The sequence below is a fragment of the Scyliorhinus canicula genome, chromosome 11 (assembly GCF_902713615.1).
Source record: "Scyliorhinus canicula chromosome 11, sScyCan1.1, whole genome shotgun sequence".
NCBI classification, from domain to species: Eukaryota; Metazoa; Chordata; class Chondrichthyes; order Carcharhiniformes; family Scyliorhinidae; genus Scyliorhinus; species Scyliorhinus canicula.
In genome coordinates this window covers 124,371,657-124,388,749 of record NC_052156.1, presented here as the reverse complement: position 1 = coordinate 124,388,749, position 17,093 = coordinate 124,371,657, and the positions used below count along the sequence as shown (strand labels likewise).

General features: G+C 43.8%; 1 protein-coding gene across 3 annotated transcripts in view; it reads right to left on the bottom strand.

The window, feature by feature from the left end:
* apaf1 (apoptotic peptidase activating factor 1) overlaps positions 1-17,093 on the bottom strand; it is a 272,699-nt gene that overhangs the window by 61,763 nt on the left and 193,843 nt on the right. For 2 of the 3 annotated variants that reach the window (XM_038811297.1, XM_038811298.1), the window contains one exon: positions 2,563-2,682. In XM_038811297.1, coding sequence (XP_038667225.1) covers positions 2,563-2,682 — 120 coding nt within the window. Of the gene's footprint in view, positions 1-2,562; positions 2,683-5,542; positions 5,754-17,093 lie in introns of those variants that run through there. The other variant, XM_038811299.1, reaches the window with a different exon arrangement.

The following is a 17,093-nucleotide window of genomic DNA, read 5'->3' as shown; positions in this document are numbered from 1 at the left end:
GAGGGGATCACAGTGAAACTTACAAAATACTGAAAGGCCTGAATAGAGTGAACGTGGAGAGGATGTTTCCACTTGTAGGAGAAACTAGAACCGGAGGGCACCACCTCAGATTGAAGGGACAATCCTTCAAAACAGAGATGAGGAGAAATTTCTTCAGTCAGAAAGTGGTGAACCTGTGAAAATCAACCTCAGCAGGCTGTGGAGGCCAAATCACAATGTCTTTAAGACAGAGATCGATAGGTTCTTGATTAATAAGGGGATAATAAGGAGATCAAGAGTTATGGGCAGAAGGCAGGAGAATGGGGATGAGAAACATATCAGCTATGATTGAATGGCAGAGCAGACTCGATGAACCGAATGGCTAATTCTGCTCCTATGCCTTATGGTCTAACTATAGAATTCACTTTTGGCTCCAGAATGTGGCATGCCTCCTACTCCATCAGCACAACATATCCACTTCACAGTTCTTTCAATCAAGCTCATGAATTCTATAAATGGACTCTTTAGCTGTCAATTTCTTACTCTTTGCTCCGCTTCAAGTCAAAGTGATTAGGGCATTCTATCCTTTGAATTCTGGGAGTTTTAGTTGAGCCCAAAATAATAGGATTAAAGTCTGTACTGATGTTACATGAAATACGTAGCTTCTAGTGCACCTAGGCCCGTGGCACAAATTATTTCAAATCCTGGTCCAATTGGATTATGCTCAGATAGTCAGTGACGATGAAAAGTACGGAAACTAGAAGAAAAAAAAAACTTACGCTGGCGCAGTATTAGACCTCACTGTTGTAACAACGGTAAAGGGGCCGCAAATGGACATGTGGACATGCTGCACCTAACAGCTAAATACTCAAAGCCAACACTCGATGACAAACAAAAAAAAATACAAAATTCCCCAGAACCAATTATAGATGTAAACAATTTTTTTTAACGTGTCATGTGAAGGACCTTACATTTAAATTACTTCTCCCTAAATAGTTGCTTCTTTTGTTTTTTTTTTAAATAATTTTTATTGAAGAGATTTTTTTTACATGAAAATATTTACCCCCCCTAACCATAGACTATTACAAAATATTCCCTCTTACCACATATCCCCCCCCGCTCGACCCCCCGCGCGCGCTGTCCCTCCCCCCCTCCAAAAACAAACAAAGCAACAATTAACATCAAACATGAACTGCGAACAAATTTGTCCGCATTACAACCTTAAATAGCCCACCACACCCGTTGTTGCCACCCCCCCCCCCCCCCCCCCCGGGTTGCTGCTGCTGCGACCTCTGCACCCTATCTTTGAGCCAAAAAGTCGAGGAAAGGCTGCCACCGCCTGAAGAACCCTTGTACCGACCCTCTCAGGGCGAATTTGACCCTTTCCAACTGGATAAAGCTTGCCATGTCATTAATCCAAGTTTCCACGCTTGGAGGCCTCGCGTCCTTCCACTGTATCAGTATCCTTCTTCGCGCAACTAGGGACGCAAAGGCCAGTACTCCGGCCTCTCTCGCCTCCTGTACCCCCGGCTCCACCCCAACCCCAAAAATCGCTAGTCCCCATCCTGGTTTGACCCTGGATCCCACCACCCTCGACACCGTCCTTGCCACCCCCTTCCAGAACTCCTCCAGTGCCGGACATGCCCAAAACATATGGACATGGTTCGCTGGACTTCCCGAACACCTGACACATCTGTCCTCACCCCCAAAGAACCGACTCATCCTTGTCCCCGTCATATGGGCTCTATGTAGCACCTTAAATTGAATGAGGCTAAGCCTCGCACACGAGGAGGAAGAATTAACCCTCTCCAGGGCATCAGCCCATGTCCCATCCTCTATCTGCTCTCCCAGCTCCCCCTCCCACTTGGCTTTCAGCTCCTCTACTGATGCCTCCTCAGCCTCCTGCATTACTTTGTATATGTCCGATATCCTCCCCCCTCCGACCCAGACCCCCGAGAGCACCCTATCGCTCGCCCCCCTGCTGGGGAGCAAGGGGAACCCTTCCACCTGGCATCTAGCAAATGCCTTCACCTGCAGATGTTGAAACACGTTTCCCGGGGGGAGCCCGAATTTCTCCTCCAGCTCTCTCAGGCTCGCAAACCTCCCATCTACAAACAGATCCTTCAGCTGCCTGATGCCCATCCTGTACCAGCTCTGGAATCCCCCGTCCATGTTCCCCGGGATGAATCTATGGTTCCCTCTTAACGGTGATAGTTGCTTCTTTTGTGAGAGTCACGAAGAATCCAGCATAAGTTTGTAGAGTCAAACAGAAAGTAATTTTATTTACAACACCGTTCCAATAATTCACTACTGGTTCCCTCCCGAGCCGGTACCACACTGACCAGCTCTATTTATATAGGGGCACTGCTAATGATTGCACTGCAAACCCCCCCATCCCATTGGAGGAGCTCATGTTCCCCAAAATACCTCATGGAGTAACCAATTGTCCCCAGCCAATAGGATCTGGACAGGTTACAGCAGTTTCCTTTCTAATATTATGAAATCTTTATTAAAAATCAACATATTTTGGCTTTATATGTTGAAGCCAAATTAAAATAAAACTTTTCACTATTTATTTCTTACCTTCACAGTCCCATCAAAAGACCAGGACAGAATTTGGGGTTCTCTCAACAGCTTGAAGTTTTTCACTTGTTCAGTGTGTCCTTCAAGGACTTTGCATTCCTCTGTGCACCAGTTCCATACCTATGTTTAAAACATAAAGAAGGATTAAACATGAAACTTCTCAGGTAAGCTCTACCCCCAGGCAACCAACGTTCTTCAGTCAACTGGGAAAAGCTAGTTTTCATACTTGTTCATATTTACACTCTGCCCCAACACAATTTTTACATTCATGCTTAGTTTTGAAATGGTTGTTGAGTAACTAAACAACTATTTTAGGTGGCTCCTGATGATAATTTTCCATTTTATTTTCTCCCCTTCCCATTGCAATGCTATATAATGGTTGACTGGGCAGAAAAGAGGTCTTGCTAAACTTTTCCTTCAGTCATTCAGTCAGCTACACAAGAGTAATGGGAACCTATCCTCTGGGAAATGACTGTACATGAGAGTCCAATTGAAAGTGAAATTTTGACTCTGGTACCAATGCTGTTGTATTCAGGCCAACCCTGATTAACTTGCTTGAGTTGGCAGTTCGCTTGGGGCATTCTAAGAATACAAAGGCTGCTACATAAATATGATTTGCCCCTTCGTTTTCCATTAATGTCTCAGTGGATTCAGATTGATTTTTTTCGCCAAGAAAAAGAACATGAACTTTGACAGTTCTAAGCACTTTTGATGCAGCAATGCAATTATCAGAACCTATTGAACTGACAATGACCCAGATTTTGCAATAGTAATGATAGTGAACCGATCAGCGCTCACCGCCATTGCTCCTCTGAAACTGACAGCAACTTCTGGAGTCCACATGCGCAACTAAAGTGGAAATCCAGAAGTTGCTGTCAGTGATTCCATACTTCATCAATGGATGCCCCATCAGAATGCAACCAAAAAGGGAATGACTGAACTGATGACAACTTGCAATCTTATTTGTCTCTTCTCACTGTATAAACCTCCTTGAAAAAAGATAAGCTTTGTTGAATGAGGTGTAACAGGGATTTTAACAGGAGACGAAGTTGATAATTACTGTCAAACAACTTCAGTTTCTCGGAAAACGTAACATTTTATTTGTTGAATGCAAACTTCTCAATAAAGAGAATAAATTCTAGGTTTACGGTCTGTGCGAATACTTCGATCTGTTTAGGTGGTTACCCTGCTTCATGGTGGCACTATTGTTGGATGCCTGGAGTTATCCTTGGCTTGTGCCAGATTTACACTATGGCAGGGGAGGGAAAATCCACGTCACTTAGATCACTGGACCTTTGTGAAGAGCTTTCCACGAGGTAATTGAAGAGCGTCATTGCTTCACTGTCGACTGTGAAACCAAGCCCAATTCCTGAATTTATACTCACTTATTCATGATAAAGTATTATGCTTTAACTTACACTTGCATTCAAAACCGATAAAACAAATTCCACATTTTAGAGAAGTACAGCTAAATGCTTAAGGGACATTGCTCCTATTTGCAGAAAATGTCCTCAGTGATCTGACATGCATCATTTCTGATGTCAGATAGAGTTTTGCTCAAAAGGATTTAAATACAACTTGTTCACAATGAAACTGGAGCTATAAATACAAATTTACAATGGAATGTAATCGCTACAACCCTATGCACTAAAAGAAATATAAATAAATAGATTGCCTGCAGTGATCTAGTGCTTTATTTTAAAATCAGTTTTCTTTTAACATGGTTGTGACCCAGATCTGAAATCCAGGCCCAGCAGTCAAATTCACATGGGCAATAAATTACTGGGTGCCTCCATGCCTACTTTATTTATACATTCATCCACGTTGCCTTTATTATTGCATTTTGTACTCAAGCACCGGGGAATTTCATGCATGAGAAACCAGCAGTTAAAGAAGTGCAAAGATAGAGAAATGTGCTGGTTCGAAAGCAGATAGAGTCCAGTGCCAATTTATGCAACTATGTATTCACTTCAGCACCACTTTAAAGCACTGTAGGTCAAACTTGTCCAAATGTTAATTTAGAATGTTCTGAGCAGTAAGCAGGAGCTGGATTCTGGAATGAATCAAAGCTCCATTTATTATTATAAAATGTGTCTCTGTATCTAGAGAATATAAAATCAAGTAGTGATGAAGATGCATAAAACTTTGAACCTCTTAGAATATTTGTGGCTGGAAGGCTGTTTCCAGTGAGGTTCTTCAGGGGTCAGTATTACTGAATGGTCAAGAATTTTGTAAATGACACATAATTGGTGTTGCTCGTTCTTGGTGAGTTTGCTTTACACTCAATTGGCTCTGTTTTATTCCTTAGCTCTAGAGTCGCCAGGTATCGTTATGAAACCGCCACAAGATTCAAGTTCAAGTTGAGACCAATGACTCAATACACCAGTTAGTAAGTTCAAAACAAGACATTATAACACAGTTATTTACTACTCATGCATATAACACTAAAAGACTAGGCTATTCCTACCACTAACAGGCCAATACTTATCTGGAATAAGGGAACTGCCGGATCAGGGAACAATGGCCTCTTGCTTTGTCCTGGATCCGCAGGCTTCCAGTTGGTGTGGACTAAAGGGGTCAGGAGTGTCTACTCTTGTAGCGTGCGTTGTATGACATTTCATTGATGGCGGCTGCTGACCAGGCCTCTGCTTCTCAAGGTCTTCTGCTGCAAAGGTGTTCTGCTGGGAGAGCCGGCTGGTCAAGAAGAAAGAATCAGTCCTGGCACCTGTCTTTTATAGGTCTCAGGGGCTTCGCGTCCTTCTGGGCGGACCCTCTCTAAACCTGCAATCGATTGGGTCTCTTCCCAATCGATTGATTTGAATTTCCCCAATAACGGGGCTGTTCCTCGATCACCGGGCGGTTCCTTCCACCTTATTGGTGTTCTTTGTCTCAGACTCCACTGGCGCTGGGATGTCTGACCTTCTATAGAATGTAGCGATTGCAGTTAACTATTGTGTCCATTGTGCCTGGAAATCACCGTGAATCACTCACTTAATATGCGCAGCCCGTTAGTTACAATTCTGTCTGGTTTCTTTAGCAGCTAGAATACAGGGATTCTGCAAACTGCTTGTTTCTTTGCCAATGTCCATTTTTCCCTGTAACCTTTGTGTTCTTCCATTTTGTGTGAGGAAGTGGCCAACCCAGGTGGCTACATTGGTCACTTGGTTGATAAGGAGAAGGCTAGCTGTAGACTGCAAGAAAAAAAAATCAATGACTCGTCAAGTGGGCAGAAAAGTGGCATATGGAACTCAATCCAGAGAGGTGTGAGGTGATGCATTTGGGAAGGTCAAACAAGGTAAAGGATGGGAGGATACTGAGAGGTGTAGAGGATGTGAGGGATCTTGGAGTTAATGTCCACAGATCTCTGATAGTAGCAGGACAGTCAAAAAGGTGGTTAAGAAGGCACATGGAAGACTTTCCTCTAACAGTGAGGCATAGGATACAAGAACAGGGAGGCTATGCTGGAACTATGCAAAACATTAATTTGGCCACAACTTGAATGCTGTGGACAGTACTGATCATCTCTTTAATGAGCTGATTGCCAGTACTGGAAAATTGGCTCTAAGAGGGAAGATTGGACAGGCAGGGCTGTTCTGTTCAGAACAGAAGAGGCTAAGGGGAGATTTGATTGAGATGTACAAAATTGTGAGGGGCCTGGATAGAGTGAATGGGAAGGGCCTTTGCACAGGGGTCATTGGCTCGGAGGCATGGATGTGGTTATTGGTAGAAGGATGAGAGAGGTGGTAAGGGAAATGTTTTTCATCCAGAGGGTGGTAGGAGTCTGGAAGTCACTGCCTGAAAGGGCGGTACAGGCAGAAACACTCACCTAATTTAACAGGTGCTTGGATGTGCACGTGAAGTGCCATAACCTGCAGGGCTATGGATAAAATGTTGACAAGTGGGATTAGGTTGGGCTGGACAGCTGGTTTGTGATGCAGAATAGGCGCCGGAATGTGGCACCTAGGGGCTTTTCACAGTAACTTCATTGCAGTGTTTATGGTTATTTATTTATTTAGGATGGGTGGCACTTTTATTTCTGCCTGTGGAGAATATAATAAGCCATCAGCAAAAAGTACATCTACTGGCACACAGTGAGCCGCGTGAAAGGATTTCTGTTCAACCATTATTCAACAGCAAGTATCATTAAAGTTTCTCGATGTCAAGACATATTTTTCTGCATCTCCGCATAAAACGTTTATTCATACGTTTATATGGTAAACTGTAACCTAGCAAAATTGAGGGAAGGTAAATGAATGAACTGCCCCTGTGACCTAATTGCGACACAATAGATTCTCAGGGGGCTTGACATGATAGATGCTGAGAGGATGTTTCCTCATAGCAGAATCTGAGACCAAAGGGCATAATCTCAGAGTAAGGGGTCACCCATTTAAGACCGAGATGAGGGGAAATTTCATCTCTCAGAGGGTAATGAATCTGTGAAATTCTTTACTGCACAGGCTGTTAAGGCTGGGTCATCCTAAAAAGTAAGGTTAAGGGGGGGGTTACGGGTATAGGGTGGATACGTGGGTTTGAGTAGGGTGATCATTGCTCGGCACAACATCGAGGGCCGAAGGGCCTGTTCTGTGCTGTACTGTTCTATGTTCTATTACGTATGTTCAAGGCTGAGATAGACAGATATTAATCAGTAAGGGTATCAAGGATTACGAAGAGAAGGTGGGAAAGTGGAGTTGAGGTTTATATTTTTTGATAAGGCAACAGAGAGGGTTGATGAGGGTAATATGTTCAATGTGGGGCATATGGACTTACAAAAGACATTTGATCAAGTGACACAGAAGGGACATGCCTGCTAACTTGAAGCTCATGGAATAAAAGAGAAAGTGGCAGTATGGATACAAAGGTGGCTGAGTGACAGGAAATACAATTTGTTTTTGGAATAGAGGAAGATATACATTGGGGCTCCCCAAGATTTGGTACGAGGAGAGCTGTTTTAAAAAAATATATACTAATAACCAAGATTTTGGGTGTGTAACGCACTATCTCAACACTTATACATTACACAAGACCTGGGAGTGAACTATGTGGAGGCTGGTGACAGACTTCAAGAGGACATAGACAGGTGAGTGGAATGGATGGGCATGTGACACATGAAATTTAATGCAGAGAAGTGTGAAGTGATAAGTTTTGGTACGAAGAATGAGGAGAGGCAATATAAAATAAAGGGTATGAATCCTCAGTTTTATAAATACCGGCATTGAATACAAAAGCAAGGAAGTTCTGATGAACTTCTATAAATTTCTGGTTTGGCCTCAACTAAAAAGTATCGTGTCCAATTCTGGGGAACACATTTGGGAAGAATACAAACTTTTTGGAGAAAGCGCAGGCAAGATTTGACGTGGATAGGTTAGAGAAATTGGGGTTGCTCTCCTTAGCGAAGGTTGAAAGGAGAGTGACAGAAATGTTTAAAATCATGCGGCGTCTAGACTGAGGAGAGCAAAATTCCTCCCACTGGTGGAAGGGTTCAGAACCAGGAGACACTGATTTAAGGTGATTGGCAAAAGAACCAATAGCAACATGAAGTAAACTTCTTTACACAGCGAGCAGTTACGATCTGAAATGCACTGACTAAGCAAGTGGTGGAGGTAGGTTCAATCGTGGCTTTCAAAGGGTAATTGGATAAGCATCTGAAGATGAAGAATTTAGAGGTCCATGGGGAAAGGAAAGGGCGGTGGAACTAAATGAGTTATTTTTGCTGAGATCAGGCAAGGTCAAAATGGGCCGAAAGGCATCCTTTTGTGTTGTAACCATTTTAGGATGCTCTCTTGTTTGATGTCTCCTCCCTTTAATCAATAACTCTGTATGCATCCATGTGATACAAGACAGTGAGAGTTACATTGGCCTGTTGCCTTCACAGCAATTCTCAAATTTCGGAGAATACTTTAATTTTCATGAGTCATCCAAACTGTGAATTACTCACAATATCAGTTGTGTTGTCCGATAGCTTCAGTCACTGGTTTTCCAAAAGGTCTGAGAAATTAGCTGTTGCCAATTTGGGATCATACCATACACGTCTTCAGGTTAAGTTTCTTAATGGAGGAAGGAACTGCCTTGATGGGGTGGGGGGAGGAGGTAGTTTGTTAAATTTAAATAGTTTTCTTTAGTGGCGGGTTTTTCAAGTCTTTGTTTTGGTCTGTCAGAGTTGGGATGAGAGGGCCTTGATATCTGACCCATCAGGTTCCTTGATTTCTTTCAGAATCTTATTAATTATCCTCCAAATGTTAATGACGGATCAGAAGCCTCGTCAGCATAGCTTATTTCAAGTAATGAAGCTATGATGCCGAATGAAAAGACACTTCCGAGATGGAATCCCTATTTATCAGCAAGCTACTCAGCATCAAAGAAAGGTGTGAGGGAAGATAATCCGTAAGCTTCAATTCTTTGAGCTGGCTATCGTGATCATTGGTGATCTGCACACACCACACATGCAGTGCAAGATTTCACCGATGAGGCCTCTACTCTTCAAAATAGCACAAGATGCTGCCCTGCTCTGAAATCTCAAGCAGGCGGCTGTTCCAAATGAATTTTTTTCCCTTATTATTTGAAAGAACAGAGAGAATAAAAATAAAACAAGAATTCAATAGGTTACTACTGCATATCGAAAATAATTAGTGAACATCAAAGAAATTAAGATTTCAAAATGACAGCCCAAGCGCATCATTTTATACACATGCGGAAACTTTACAATGAAACCTGATTAAACAGCAATTTAATGATTTTAAAGTTACCTTGAAAACTACAGAAACTGAACTGACTGCACAACAGTGTAAACGGCTAGCAGCAATGGCTGAAAACAAGCAACTTTCGTAGGAGAAAACATTGCACAGCGTTCTTGCTTTGCTGGTTCTCCAAGCTTCAGACATGGACTCAGAATTGGAGTTTTAACCAGTCAACCCATGTTTATGTTGCAAATAGGAATACATCTTTAGAAAGGAAATATCATATCTTTACAGGAGTGCTTGCACTATTTTGTCAGATGGTGCTGGATTTAAGAAGTGCAGGCTGTGTACTATTGGGCGGCCAATGTGTCAATGGTGCGTAAATGGGGGATGGGGGGGGGGGGGGGGGGGGGGGGGGGCGTGGAAAAGAATGGAGATGGCGTCATGTAGAGGTACGAGCCTGAGTGCCTTGGCAACGGCGCCGTTGCCGCTCTCTCCTAAGAGGTATACCACGAGCCCGGTGGCGGTGGCGACCCTATGAATCTGGGGACAGTGGAGACGGCATAGGGGGGAAACAGGGGGCTCGATGGAGGCTCCATTGGGTGGAAATCATCAGTTCATCCCGGGGAACAATGATGGGGGATTTAGGGGGTGGCAAAGGGTGGGCATCAGTAAATTGAGGGATCTGTTTATTGGCGGGAGGTTTGCGGGCCTGGGGGAACTGGAAGATAAATTTGGGATCCCCCAAGGGAACATGTTCAGATACTTGCAGGTAAAGGCGTTTGCTAGGCGACAGGTAGAGGAGTTCCCTTTGCTGCCCTCGCGGGGGCGATGGACAGAGTGCTTTCGGGGGTGTGGGTCGGAGAGGGGAAGGTGTCTGACATTTATACGGTAATGCAGGAGGTGGAGGAGTCGTCAGTGGAGGAGCTGAAGGCTAAATGGGAGGGGGATCTTGGGGAGCAGATAGAGGACGGGACTTGGGCGGATGCCTTGGAGAGAGTCAACTCTTCTTCTTCGTGTGCGAGGCTTAGTCTCATCCAATTCAAGGTGCTGCACCGGGCCCACATGTCCGGGACTAGGATGAGTAGGTTCTTTGGGGGTGAGGACAGGTGCACCAGGTGTTCGGGGAGTCCAGCGAATCATGCCCGTATGTTCGGGGCATGCCCAGCACTGGAAGAATTCTGGAAGGGGGTGGCGGGGACGGTGTCGAGGGTGGTTGGATCCAGGGTCAAACCAGGGTAGGGACTCGCGATTTTTGGAGTTGCGGTGGAGCCGGGAGTGCAGGAGGCGAAAGAGGCCGGTGTCCTGGCATTTGCGTCCCTAGTAGCCCGGCGGAGGATCTTGCTGCAGTGGAAGGATGCGAGGTCCCCAAGTGTGGAGACCTGGATCAGTGACATGGCGGGATTTATAAAATTGGAGAGGGTCAAATTTGCCCTGAGAGGATCAATACAAGGGTTCTATAAACGGTGGCAGCTTTTTCTGGACTTCCTGGCTCAAAGATAGGTATCTTGGTCAATAGCAGCAGCAACCCGGGGGGGGGGGGGGGGGGGGCTAATTTAAGTTGTGGTTAATATGTTGTGTTGTTCATTGAGGAGGGGCGAATGTTTATGATTGCTATCATTATTGTTATTGTTGGTATTTTATTATGGTTCGATGTTGTATAAATTTTAAAAAATTCAATAAAAATTAATTTTAAAAAAAAGAAGTGCAGACTGTTAGGGATGGGCATTCCAATTACATGTCAAATTGATGTTAAGTATCCAATAATTGACATTGATATGTAAAGGGTTGCAGGTGGCACGCGTGGTGATAGAGTTTTGTATTAAGTGTATTCAAGGAAAATAAAGGTGCCTTGGGAAAGGAGCAGAACTCTTGACTCAACAACAGCCATAAGCTAACACAGGTGTTCAAGATAAAGCTACAATATGTGGCCGTAACTCCCTGACAAGCATTATTTGAGACTTAACTGTTGAATTATTGAACAAGAGATTAATTTATTCTTTAAAGTGGAGGGAGTATCAGAACAGTCAGGGCTACACATGGGGAAGAGGGCCGCGCCTGAGCTTTCGCCTCCCTAATCGCATGCCGGAGAATCCTGCTCGGCTGGTGATCAGCAGCACCACCCACAGCTTCAGACTGACTTGCAGACCTGACAGAATTTCTCCATTTGGAGAAGATCAAGTACACCATCAAAGGGTCGGAAGAAGGCTTCCTCAAAGCACAGGGCAGTTTGCTGGCCTGTTTCAAGACCTGATCGAAGCCAACAGCGAATAGAGAAAAAAAACGAGTGACGGGAGAAAGCAGACAGGGATGCACAACTCTAAGGGGAAGGGGGGAGGAAGAAAGGAGGAAACTCTGGGGAACTACAGAGGGAGGGGGCAGAAGCCCCCCGCCCCCTGATCCCACAAGACCAGCAACAGAAAATATAAATGGAAGAGGATAGGGAGAATAGGAGCTATGGGACAGAAAACCCTGAGCGAAAGAGGGAGATGTCAAGGAGGGGGGGCAGGGAGAGGGGAAGGAAACATCAAGAACGATTGTATGTACAGAAGAACCGCATGTGCTTTAAATATTGAACGTAAAGCTTTACTGTGTATACTAAAAAATGTCAATAAAAATATTCAAAAGAAAATTGCAGGGAGGTCCAATTCTTCTTTTTGGAGGTGAAGATATTGTCTACCCTTGCTTATGAGAATACCGTCTCGCTTCACTCTGCCCCCCACCACCTGCAACAAGGAAAGGGTTCCATTAACCACCAGCTTTTAAATTAAAACAAAATGAGGCTCTGTGCCGTCTTCAGAGAAGGTCATGCGCCTTGCACGTACACTTGACGTCAAGCATTCTGTTCACAAGTGACGCCACCCCGGGCTAGTAAAACAATGTGCCAAAAGAATGAGAGACAGACAGGGTGTGTGCGCATGTGGGTGTGCCCTGGTCTTTGCATGAAGCCTGTAATGGTTTTCCTGTACATTTATTCATTCAGGTTCTCTGCCGCCTCAGGAATACACTCTCAGCCTTTTGGGAGAGGGAGAGAAAGCAGGTCCTTGTTTTTCTCTGTCTACGACCCAACTGCTCCCTCAGGTCTCTGAACCATCCCACTGGGATAGGATCCAATCACTACCGGTTATCAGGCAGAGTATGGCCTTTTCAATCAATCAGAGTCACACCCCATCTCTCTCTCTGGTGCTAAAAAGTCTGAAGTCCTGTTCAAACTAGCAGAGATTAGCAGATATGTTCCTTCCTTTAACTTCTGAATTATCATTCTCTCTGCTGCTTGACTTAAAGGTACATGTCCATTAACCACTCATGGATCAAAAATAAAATGCTAATGGCAAAAAAAAAGGGGAAATAAGGGTTTAAACAAGAAGGACACTTGCAATGTGCTTTTGGTGCCAAATCAAAGAGAGCTTCTTCCATTTTCTAGTTGATAACAGGCAAGGCAAGAGGACTATGAAGATGGATCATTTTGTTACAAGGAAGAGATTGCCAGAGACACAAATAGGCAGAGTACCTACTGGCCAGGATTTCACATCTGAATCGAGTGCGTTGCTCAGGAGAATCCATGACAGGACAAAGCAGTGATAGTGTTAGCTCGGCACAGAGCTCCAGGGCCTCTGATTAACAGCCTGATGTAGCCATCTAAGATGGCCACCTGCAAAGGACCATGGGAATTATGGCCAACTCAGGACTCAGACAGATACAGAGCCTATGTGTATCTGAAACACAGGTAACGAGGCCTGATCAAAACCTCCACTCGTTTGCATTTTAATGGCCCATTTTCCCAGGACAATTAAACTCCAATCAAGCAACCGGTACAGCCACAGACTGATCGGCGCCACTCCCTTTACTCAGAAAGCCCAACTGCCAAGGTCAATGACAAATTAACGATATTCTGAGTGCAACTGAGGTAAGGCGTTTCAAGGGTTTCCGCCCATGCACAAATGTAAGAGAATTTGTGTAAGAGAATTTGAATTAGACACAAAAGATTTTATTGCATTAAATCAAGCTTCTGTACACTCTAAGCAATGGTCATACAGAGAAATAATTGCAATTGCCCATTTTCCCCTTGGGAAATATGTAACCTTCATCAAACCTTTGTTTTTGTTTCTCTCTACAAACTGAGGAAAATTCAAGATCTTTTTTGACCTCCAGTAATGCACAATGAGATGATTCCTTATACCATCAACTGGTGCATACTCTATGGAAACACCTCTACATCCAGAGTCCACCTGCCAACCAGTCAGCACTGGCATCTCATACACTATGAATTGTGTTTTGCCTTTATGTTGGTATTTTTGCAAAGTGCCCCGATGAGTGCAAGACTAAAATTTACAAAATGTCTCTTTTTTCCAGCAATACTCAAGATGTAAAATGATTCGAAGAAGGATTAGAGGGGAACTGAGGAGAATCCTTTCCACCCAGAGCATGATGGGGTCCAGAACTCACTGACTGAACGGGTGGTACAGGCAGAAACCCTCAACACACTTATGTTATGGGCCAGGGTTTAGAGAACCCCAAAGTGTATCATGGAGTTCACCTAACCCACAACTTTTATTAGATTGGGGTATGGGGAGCACACAGCCCACCCTACAGGTGTGGTACAGCAGAAATCGAAAAGTATTTTTTAAAGCAAAACAATGTTTATTCTATGAACTCAAATTAATCGTTTATTAAAACCTACAGTGAACATCTTAGCAACCATCAATTCAAATACAACCCCCAAAGAATACAACACTAAGTAATCCTTACTTTCCTTTTAACATCCATAAGACATTAAAAAAAACTTTTAACAGAAGCACATCAGGCTTAAATTCACTACTGAGAACTGTTATCACTCTGAATTCACAAAATGATCAAGAGATAGTCTTTACATTTCAGAGAGAACAACATTATACATTCTTTGGCTGGCTGCAGCTCCAACACTGAAACGAAACCCAGAAAACACAGACACCCAAGCTTTTCTCAAAGTGAAACTAAAAGCTGACAGACAGCCCAGCTCCACCCACACTCTGACATCACAGCAGTAACTTGAGCAGACCAACATTTCTTAACGTGACCTTCTCATGATACTTTAAAAAAATATGCATTGAAATATGCATTGGAACTGACGAAAATCGACTGGAAGCAGAGCCTAGTGGGAAAGACAGTAGAACAGCAATGGCAGGAGTTTCTGGGAGCAATTGAGGACACAGTACAGAGGTTCATCCCAAAGAAAAGAAAGGTTATCAGAGGGAGGATTAGGCAGCCATGGCTGACAAAGGAAGTCAGGGAATGCATCAAGGCAAAAGAGAGAGCCTATAATGTGGCAAAGAGTAGTGGGAAGTCAGAAGATTGGGAAGGCTACAAAAACAAACAGAGGATAACAAAGAGAGAAATAAGGAAGGAGAGGATCAAATATGAAGGTAGGCTAGCCAGTAACATTAGGAATGATAGTAAAAGTTTCTTTAAATACATTAAAAACAAACGGGAGGCAAAAGTAGACATTGGGCCGCTCCAAAATGACGCTGGTAATCTAGTGATGGGAGACAAGGAAATAGCTGAGGAACTTAATAAGTACTTTGCGTCAGTCTTCACAGTAGAAGACATGAGTAATATCCCAACAATTCAGGAAAGTCAGGGGGCAGAGTTGAATATGGTTGCCATCACAAAGGAGAAGGTGCTAGAGAAACTAAAAGGTCTGAAAATTGATAAATCTCCGGGCCCAGATGGGCTACATCCTAGAGTTCTAAAGGAGATAGCTGAAGAAATAGTGGAGGCGTTAGTTATGATCTTTCAAAAGTCACTGGAATCAGGGAAAGTCCCAGAGGACTGGAAAATCGCTATTGTAACCCCCGTGTTCAAGAAGGGAACAAGAAAAAAGATGGAAAATTATAGGCCAATTAGTCTAACCTCGGTTGTTGGCAAAATTCTAGAATCCATCGTTAAGGATGAGATTTCTAAATTCTTGGAAGTGCAGGGTCGGATTAGGACAAGTCAGCATGGATTTAGTAAGGGGAGGTCGTGCCTGACAAACCTGTTAGAGTTCTTTGAAGAGATAACAAATAGGTTAGACCAAGGAGAGCCAATGGATGTTATCTATCTTGACTTCCAAAAGGCCTTTGACAAGGTGCCTCACGGGAGGCTGCTGAGTAAAATAAGGGCCCATGGTATTCGAGGCAAGGTACTAACATGGATTGACGATTGGCTGTCAGACAGAAGGCAGAGAGTTGGGATAAAAGGTTCTTTTTCGGAATGGCAACCGGTGACAAGTGGTGTCCCGCAGGGTTCAGTGTTGGGGCCACAGCTGTTCTCTTTATATATTAACGATCTAGATGACGGGACTGGGGGCATTCTGGCCAAGTTTGCCGATGATACAAAGATAGGTGGAGGGGCAGGTAGTATTGAGGAGGTGGGGAGGCTGCAGAAAGATTTAGACAGTTTAGGAGAATGGTCCAAGAAGTGGCTGATGAAATTCAACGTGGGCAAGTGCGAGGTCTTGCACTTTGGAAAAAAGAATAGAGGCATGGACTATTTTCTAAACGGTGACAAAATTCATAATGCTAAAGTGCAAAGGGACTTGGGAGTCCTAGTCCAGGATTCTCTAAAGGTAAACTTGCAGGTTGAGTCCGTAATTAAGAAAGCAAATGTAATGTTGTCATTTATCTCAAGAGGCTTGGAATATAAAAGCAGGGATGTACTTCTGAGGCTTTATAAAGCACTAGTTAGGCCCCATTTAGAATACTGTGAGCAATTTTGGGCCCCATACCTCAGGAAGGACATACTGGCACTGGAGCGGGTCCAGCGGAGATTCACACGGATGATCCCAGGAATGGTAGGCCTAACATACGATGAACGTCTGAGGATCGTGGGATTATATTCATTGGAGTTTAGGAGGTTGAGGGGAGATCTAATAGAAACGTACAAGATAATGAATGGCTTGGATAGGATGGACGTAGGGAAGTTGTTTCCATTAGCAGGGGAGACTAGGACGCGGGGGCACAGCCTTAGAATAAAAGGGAGTCACTTTAGAACAGAGATGAGGAGAAATTTCTTCAGCCAGAGAGTGGTAGGTCTGTGGAATTCATTGCCACAGAGGGCGGTGGAGGCCGGGACATTGAGTGTCTTTAAGACAGAAATTGATAAATTCTTGATTTCTCGAGGAATTAAGGGCTATGGGGAGAGAGCGGGTAAATGGAGTTGAAATCAACCATGATTGAATGGTGGAGTGGACTCGATGGGCCGAATGGCCTTACTTCCACTCCTATGTCTTATGGTCTTATGGTCTTATGGAAATGGCATAGCCTACAGGTTATAGGCCAAGAACTGGAAAGTGAGCTTAGGTTCGATTGTTAGTTTGTAGCTGGCACTTTTGCTTGTCATTCAATTATTTGATACATGCTAATTTTTCCATGCGTGTCATACTAGCCTTATTTGACTAACACCAGTGTGACACAAAGTCACACCTGAATCTCCACACTTCTATTCCTTGAAGTTCCAAGATATTTATCTGTGCAACTTCACCTACAGTCTCTGAAGCATGGAGAGAAATATATTTCATCCTTCCTGTAGGAAAAGACACAGGGGGACCCACTGATACTTTGCATGTTTTAAAGTGAGCACTTTAGCTCATATCATCCCTAACTTTCTGTGTAAAACAGAACTTTGATACAGATATTTGTTTTCCTAATACAATGTGTTTCGCTTTGTAGTCCCCAAGAACCTCAAACAAGCTACCACAGGATTCTGAAGAACCAACTTATTTGGCAACTGTAATAATGCTTGCACTGTAATTGCATGCAAAATCCTGGCAATTGACTGGGATGACTTTTACATGCATCTCTTGCTAGTTAAAAGTGAAATTCTGCAGCACGGTAGCAC